General features: G+C 38.0%; 1 protein-coding gene across 1 annotated transcript; it reads right to left on the minus strand.

Moving 5' to 3' along the window:
- Positions 1-26: 26 nt before the first annotated feature.
- Positions 27-8,936, minus strand: stard14 (START domain containing 14). The gene is made up of 6 exons (XM_086024095.1): positions 8,529-8,936; positions 6,310-6,457; positions 4,982-5,085; positions 4,056-4,173; positions 3,437-3,489; positions 27-734 (listed from the first exon to the last, which is right to left on the minus strand). Exons 1-6 carry the CDS (start codon positions 8,889-8,891, stop codon positions 528-530), a joined length of 993 nt encoding a protein of 330 aa, XP_085880221.1. The 5' UTR covers positions 8,892-8,936; the 3' UTR covers positions 27-527.
- Between the last annotated feature and the right edge of the window lie 150 nt (positions 8,937-9,086).

Consider the following 9,086-nt stretch of genomic DNA (forward strand, 5'->3'; position numbering starts at 1 on the left):
AAAAGACAAATGACCACAAAACTTAATCTTGATTTACACCCAAGTTTATTTATTGTTTTCTAGGTGTATTTCCCCCTCCCCCCCAAAAAAAACACAAGTAGACATCAGTTGAACATCAGAAAAATCTGTCTGTCATCAGGCTTCATTTCTTTTCTTCAAGCATAAACATAAAATAAATACAACAGCTATGAAAGACATTTATCTCAATCAGGTGAGCAGATATTAAAATAATGCGGTACAAAAAAATATTTACAATTTCTCAATAACAATCTCCCAGTATTGCATGTAAAAAAAGGAAGTGTGCCATCAGAAGTAAAAACCTTTAAAAAATTTGTATTTTCTTCAAACAATAAACTTTATGAAAAGACCTGATTGAAAAAACTGCTGTAAAAAAATGTCATCCATCAGCAACGGCCAACAGGTGTGCTACAGGATAAAAAAAAATATTTTTTTAAAAAACCGTTGCGCTTATTAGAGCACATCCTGAGGTGATTTCAAAATATGTAAACACGTCATTTAGTGAAGGGTCAGCGCATGGACGTCTGTAAACTTTCATCCAGCATGGCACTTTCGTCCACATTCTCCAGCGAGTCGCCCCGCTGCATGACCAGCTCGGCCGGGTTCATCTTGGGTAGCGTGCATTGACCGGGGTACAGCCACGGCTTATTATCCGGATCGTTCTGGTCCTTCCAAATGGGGTAGTGCCTAGCTGCATCGTGCACGCCCTTCAGCACCTGGATGTGGTGGGACAATGATTATTCATTTTAAGACAAACACTACTCACAAAAAGGTACTATCATTGAAGTAACATGTATGTAAATACATATAGACGTATACACCGTAATGTCACTGATTTTCAAGCAATCTTTTGTAATTATTTTTTTAACAATACAAGTCCGAATTTAACGTTGTTGTGCCTTCGGTGTAGTACCATGCTGTGCCACAACATGTCGGGCGGTACTGAGCTCTATTAGAAGAGATGCAGCAATATCAAGAGCAAGAAGAAGACGCAGAGCAGAGTTCCATCTTAAACTGTTCGATACTCTGCGTGTATATTGTTTGTGTTTTATTAACATAACATCACTACTAATTTCCGCTAGCCTGTTTATGGTGTTTCGCATTATATGTTAGCATGAAGCTAATGGACTTGAGGAATGTTTGATGATGGTTTGGTAGGTTGAACATTTTGTTAATTCTTCAACTGGGAGTGACAAATAACTCTAAATGATGCTATATGATAGTCTCCTGAAAGCAATAGTGTAAAAACAGGTGCAAATACAGGCTTTAAAAAGTGTTTTTTAATAAGTTTAAAAGTGTTTCCAGTGTGAGGGAAGGGGTCATTCATTTTTTTTCTGTAGTCTCAATGGTTAAGTGATTAAGTCTGAAAAGTGTTTCTGAGCACAATCCCTGTCAGTACTTGGTGTAAATTAAAGCAGCATCGCCGTGGCAACCTCATAATTGCAGCAGATAGGAATATAAGCATCTGACACTCTTCTATGACTGCGTGATTATATTCATCTCCTTTTGGCAACAGTTTACTTTGTTATGGATAGATGCAGCTTTGATCAAACAGTAGGAAAGTGAAATTATGAAATAAGGTTTTTGTCTGTTGTCCATGGCAGGGGTAGGAAATTGTTTTGTTCTTAAAACTGACAAATGTGCATTTGGAGATGAGGTTAAAAAATGTAAATGCAATATGTAAAATATATTGTTTTACCATCAAACTTTATTAAATAATGTTTTATCAATTTGTATTTTGAGTATCTTTAAAATTGTATTTGCCCTGTATCATGCAGTTCCATGGGTCAATAAGACCTGCTATGTGTTTAACAATTTAAAAAAGAAAGTGAGAATTTCAGGCCCAATTTTAGGCCTTTGTGTCAGTGCCTGGTTAGTAGATTCAATATATCATGTAAATGCAAAAATACAGTAATGATATAACCCCCCCCCCCGAAAAGGCCATCCTACTTTTTAATTTCTTTACATTTTTAAAAATATTCACCCCACCATTTTATTCCCATTTCCATTATTCACATTAGTCAATTTGGCCCACAACATAACAGGAGGGTAATTACTTCTAATTACAGGACTCTTGAGAAAGTAAACGCTCGACTGTCCGTTTGTGACCTACTTTGTCCCCTCTTGGAAGATTGTGTCTGTTCTCACACAAGAATATGAAAATTCAGAGTTACTTCCTCATCGTCGTCATCTAATTTGCTGTCAACGTTCCCCGAGGCACGCCCTAGAAAGCCTTTCATGTCTCAGTGGCGACAAATCACTTTAACTTGGTAACTATGTACTTCTCAGAGGCGCACACGCACATCGACACGCGTATGAGCACACACACGCGCACACTTTTGACACATGCACAAAGACGTACACACACACACACGCACACACATGAACTGACAAACATACGCACACACGTGTACATACACGCGTGCGTGTGTGTTCACCACCATGCGAACAGTTTGAGAGTGTGGCGTGCATGTATGAAACTGGGCGAACGAGTTGTGCCGGCTGAGACGTCAACAGCTCTTTTGTCAGCAATTTCAGCAGAACGGGCCCTTCAAACCAGTTCCTATGGTTACCATTGTCCTTTGAGACACACAAAACCTTTCTGTTTTTTTTCTTTTGTTTTTTTTTACACACACACACACACACCTCAACACTATTTTTGCGTAAAAAAACCCCAAATGAAACCACACTCGTAGGCCATCGGAATCATTCACACACATAAGTAATGATCAGTTTCATTTAGGTCAGGGGTGTCCAAAATCCGTGGCCCAGTTTGATTACATCACAATCTTATACAGAGCGTATAAAGAAGGCCAAATTGAGGAAAAGAAAAGTTCAATGGTTTGCGAACAAAGCTGAGACGTAGTCCATTTAATATAAAAATGTTCCAACAAAGTTGACATCATTTTCTAGTGTAATGACACAGCCAATTGCTGCTTAAATAATCTTGAGTTTTAATTGAACAGGATGTGTAAAAACTAACTATGTTTAATGTTAACTTAAAACAACTACATAGCCTCCGCTAGCTTTATGCTAACATAAATTGGGAAACACCATAGGCACGCGGGCTAATAATTAGCATTTGGGTGGATGGATGAATGGCAGTGTTGTTACGCTATGGGGAACCACAAAGGAAAGATTTCATGAACAAATCCACTTTTTTTTTTCCAACACAAAGCTTATATAATTTGGTTTGCCTGCCCTAGGACATATCGTTACTCAGATATCTGGTTATTTTTTTTTGCAACACCCTGTACTGTATTTATCTGCTTGCAAACTTGTTCATTGCGCGCTATTGGTAGCCTGGAAATGTGATTTGTCAGGACGGTCATAAACCGAGAAGCCGCCATTTTATGTGGACCTTGGTGGAAAAATCTTTGGACAGCCCTGATGTAGCCCAGCTTGTGTCACGACTTACCCGTGGCGCCAGGACTTGAGAAGCTTTGTTTACTAACCACTTGGGAAGAGAACCTGGGAGGAAAATAGTACAAAATATTCAACTTGACCTTTACATACTGTTCATTTTGTAATGCATTCAAAAAATAACAGTCATTCTTTTGCTGTTTTGCTTTTTCATTTGTTCGGGATTTCCCTATGACCCTTCAAAGTAGATGACACGGGGCAAATTTGACCTGCCTCAGTGTACACAAACTTTTTTTTGTTTGCAAAATTCTGATCAATATTGCGTTTGTGGAATAAGAGTTAATCCACTCGTTTTTGGCCATCTGAGGGGGAGGCCATTTTGTCACTTCTGTCGACTGAAAACGACATCAAAGAACCTCAGGGCTAAGATAACGACATTTTCAGTCGACAGAAGTGACAAAATGGCCGCCACAGAGATGGCTAAAAACGAGTGGATTTTGTTGCTAAACTCATATTCCGCAAATATAATATTAATCAGAATGCTGTGTTGTAGTGGGTCTGCATAGAACATACTCTTAAAAAAATATGTTTGGGTTGACTTCGCTTTAATGAAACAAACACAAAAAAGTTTGAATGATTGAAGTTGAATGATTTGTGTTGGAAGTCTGTCTTACCTTTGGGGTCGGCTTGTGAGAGATAAATGAAAATGCAGCTGTTTGGCCCTGTGGGCTTGATGTAATAGCCGGTGAGGATGGAAACTGCTCGCACTATGTCACTGCGAGGAGGGTATTTCTGGAATTGAATGGAGTGGACAATGTGTCACAATTGAAATGAGAAGTCTTCATCGGAGGCATCGCAGTAAATTAGTAGAGCGTCGAATATCCCGGCTGAATTACAAGAATCCAGTGTAATTTGGAGTCAGCCAGTGCCCCCTCAAACATGTCCAGTGGGTTCAAAATGTTACTGCTTGCCTCTCAACTGGAACACGTAAGAGGGAGCATGTGACTCCTATTCTGATATATTCAAGAGATTAAGATTCAGTTATTCGTTTTCAAATCTCGAAATGCTCTTCAAGAGCTCAGCTGCTACAAAAGTCCAAGCGGAAGCTCAGAGGGCTTTTTTTTTTTTCAAATCGCGGGACCCAAACTTTGGAATGACCTCCCAGTGAACATTAGACAAGGCAGAAGCCAAATTCCTACCCAATTTCAATTTTGAAAACCACTTAATTTCTTATTCATTAATTATTTAACTTTTGTTTGCTGTTAACTCGGTAATTCTTAAAATGTAGTATTGTGGGGAAAAAAAAAAAATCAATGTCTTAATGACAGTTTAGTTGTATTTAACCTTTTAGTAATATATATGGCTTTATTGTTCAAGAATTGTTTTTATTTACTTTATATACATTTTAAATTTAACTATGAGTACAATAATTTTTCGTTGAATCATAATTTAAGCACAATTTAATGAATTGTTCCAAAACTATGAACGGAATGAAATATATATCACTCTGTGTGTAATGTGTTTTCCTTTTTGAATGGAACTCCTGAAACAAATTCAGTTTTGCGCCACATTCCCAAATCAATTTTTGGTGAACACGTACCGGATGTTTGACTGAGAAGTTCATGATGAGGTACTCGTCGTCCGTCACTCGCCACGAGCGCAGGGTCACCACATCCCGGTTCTTAATCGGCTTTGGGCAATACCCTGCACGGGACAAACGAGACATAGAGCGTCTTTATGGGTTACCCCTCAGTTTGCCTTTCTCGAAGTGGGCCTTGTTGTGACAACAAACACTAGACCGGAAAGTGTCAACATGAATCTCATGACTTGAAATGATCAGGGACTTCCTTACAAGGCGTCAGGATTCACCACGTAAATATGAAGAAAAGGCTCTGTGATTGGTTTACGATCAATCCAAAATCTACCCCACTCACCCAAAGTAGTTGCAAAAGTTCCACTCACACACTACTCTAGTCAGGACAAAGACTATAGAAAAAAACTGGATGGTTGTTGTTTGTCTAAACCAAGGGTGTCCATACTTTTTTGTTTGAGGGCTGCATGTAAAAAATATATATAAGGCTGCAAAGATCACTTTAAAATTCTTCGACTTTAATTTATGAAACACTCTAAAATCAATCAAGCAAGCAAGTGTAATACTGTTTAAAGGTTCGGATATGTCAAGATTTTGGGGTGGCCAACGGCCCTGTATTTCACTACACTAGATCCACCGCTGCACTGAATAGCTGACAAATTCCTGCTCAACATTCAGAACCAAAAAATAATCAAACTGTAGTTAGATGACTATTTTTGAGCATAATTAATGTGATATCTTTGTAAGTCGCACCTTGTCACCGAGCACAAAGTGGAAGATGGAAGAAACTATTTTTGTTTCTGAAATTGAATTATCTTTATTCCCCGCAGTGTTTTGAAGAGAAATTGTTTCATGTAATTTTAATGTAGATGTAAATAGTTTCTTTGTATATCTAGAAAAGCTCTCCAGTATATAAAGCAATTCGTTATTAATAGTGGCACTTATTTTTTGACACCCTCCCTTCTCACTCTGCCCACCTCCACCTTTTTTTTTTTTTTAAACTAGGCCGTAAATGTCATCATTAGCATATGCTGCGGGACACTTAAAATGGATTAGAGGCCGCATATGGCCCCTGAGCTGTCCTTTGAACACCCCTGGTCTGAACAGTATGTGTGTGATGTGACGTGCGATTGTCTGGCGACCAAATCAGGGTGTATCCCGCCTCTTACTTGATATCAGCTAGGATAAGCTCCACCACCCACTACAATAGTAAGTACAAGCTATAGGCTATCGAAAATGGTTGGACGGACGGACGGATGGATGGGAGGGAAGGTTGTCTGTCTATACGTGCACTGCGTTTGACTGGTGACCAGTCCAGGAAAGAGAGGCCCGCTCACATGAGTAGTAGCCGACGTCAGCGCAGTCGGAGATGCGGGCAATGTCAAAGCTTTCCTGCATGTTGGAGTCCCACGTCTTCCGGTACTTGCTGTCTTGGATGACATCGTACATGGTCGCTGCAGAGACTTCTTTGGTTGTGAGTTTACACTGGAACACACACACACACCAAGGTTACTATAGTTAACAAAAGCGAACGATAAAACTAAAATTGAAAAAATACATTTGTTAACGAAATCAAATTAAAACAAAATGCTTTTAAAAATTAAAACCAACTGAAAGTAATAAAACTGCTACAATATAACTATAGCGAAAATGTCCTTTATTTTTGTCTTTGTCAATTAATATACATTTTAAATGTATTCGTTTAGGTATTACTGCACATCCGTACATAAGAAGGAAGGTCAAACAGTTGTTTAAGAATTGTAGTTTACTTTACTTGATTACACATTACTTAGTGACCTTTTTTTTTTTTTTTTTTTTAATCTTGCACGTGACAAATACTCTGTATATTAAAAAAAACTCTCACTAATATTAAAAAGAATATAAAGCAACAAACTTGTTCTCAAAACTAATTAAAAGTAACTGAATTTAGAAACAAACCTTGAAACGAAATATAAACAATCTATATTTAAAAATTCCAAAGATATTATAACAATGACACACACACACGGTGACATTCTACATTTAAATATTACGTAAATTACAACTGGCATTCCTTCTCCCTTGGAAGCAACTGACTTCATGTAACATCTTTGCTCAACTGACACCTGACACATTCAAACTACTACGGCGAAAATCATCCTTCTAGCCCTTTTCCCTTGTTTTCTCAACAGCTCTGCCTTGCTCAAATGATATGTAAGGATTTGTTTTCTAATACAGTAGTGTCATCGGAGAAAACTCTTTTGTCCCCCAAAAATAACGTCAAGGTTAAATATTCAACCGTCAATTGTCATTTGCTCCATCAAGGAGGTCAGGGTACCATTAGCATGGGTTTGTAATGATGGGGAGTTCTACCATGTATGAAATTTAATTCATAAGCGAATCTACAACATTCTAAAAAATTGTTAGGTGTTGTACTCCTAAAAGGTATATTTAATAATATTACAAACCACTGCGCCAGGACCCAAAGTTTGAACATCGATACTGTGCTTAAATATAGGAAAATTACACCGCCCCCCCCAAATAAAAAAAAAACAAAAAACATCCGTACCAAAAAAAAATGTTTGAAAAGACAACTAATGCAAATATATTTAACTATTTAATTTAAAAGTTAAATGTCACTGAGTTGTACTTAATAAATAAATATACAGAGTTAAAATACAGTTTAAGCCACTGTAGCATTATGTAGTGAAAAAAAAATCATTTTATTATGGTTCCCAGCAGGGCCAATAGTTGAAACATGGCATTCTGATTAATATTGCGTTTGTGGAATATGATTTAATCACAACTCAGCCTCAGAAAACAGGTCAGCCGTGATTGGTCGTTACCTGAGCCCTGAGCAGTTGTGATGTCATTTTCAGTTGACAGAAGTGACAAAATGGCCGCCCCCAGAGATGGCTAAAAACGGGTGGATTTTGTTGCTTAACTCATATTCCACAAACAATATTTATCAGAATGCCTTGTTTCAACTAGTGGGCTTGCATAGAACATAATCTTTAAAAAAAAATGCATTCGGGTTGGGCTGACCACTTTAAATTAATATTTATAATGTCAAAGTTCTTTTTTTTTTTTTCTCGGATCATCCATTCATCCACTGAAATGAATAACCACATTTTAATGCAGTCTCTGTTCAAATGTGGTACGCAGGCTCCCTCTAGTAGTCATACATTAAAGAATCACTGAATGAAATGCTCAAACTGTGCAAAATGTTACAATGGTTTAATCATTTTTAAAATCCGCTGTAGTACATTTGTTAAGCACAGTTCAGTTATATTTAACATTTAAGTACAATATATTTGCATATAATCTTTTACAGTTTCTTGGTTTGTTTTTACATTTGGGTAAAATACCTACTGTACACTATATTTAAGCGCAGTGTTATAATGGCTTACAATAATATTTGATATAGTACTCTTTCACTGCTTGTTTTGATTAACACTACTACAGGGCCTAATATACTACATTTTCATGATGGCCATAATGGTGGTAGGCCTACTGAAAGCGCTGGGAATTCTTTTTAAAGGCACTTGTGTTATTTATTTATTTATTTATTCATTACCTTGATCTTGTGCACTTTCGACCCGGAGCTGTTCCCCTTGTCCGTGGGAATTTCCATCCACACTTGCATCCCGTGTTTGTCGTACTTGTTGTGCCAATTCCCCGAAGTGGACAAACACTGATCCTTGAAAGCATCAAACGCAGAGTCGTCCGGTAGGATGCTGGCAAAAGACATGCTGCCAATATCCCAACAAGCAAGCACAAAACAAGAACAAGAATAAGAAAATAACTGTCGATAAGGTGTTTCTTCTTTTGAAAGTTCTCCAAAGTCAAGTCGAGTTTTTTGCGGGTTGCTGACTGAATATATAGAGTCCGATCGCCGATCGGGTCGAGCAGGATTCTTGAGGCTGAATTCCTGAGCCATGCCTTGACTCACACACGTACTCGAAGTCGAACACACCTCCACTGGTGACGTAGTAATACGTACAGGTAAAAAAAAAAAAGTCCCGACCCTCAAAAACGTTCACTCCCAAGTAGAATACTGTGTAAATGGGTTGTGCATGCCAATCTATTTTTGTGGCTACCATTTCACGCCCCCCCAACCCCCCACTACAACGTG

Source organism: Filicampus tigris, chromosome 2 (assembly GCF_054856515.1).
Source record: "Filicampus tigris isolate MCC_2025a chromosome 2, RoL_Ftig_1.0, whole genome shotgun sequence".
Lineage (NCBI taxonomy): Eukaryota > Metazoa > Chordata > Actinopteri > Syngnathiformes > Syngnathidae > Filicampus > Filicampus tigris.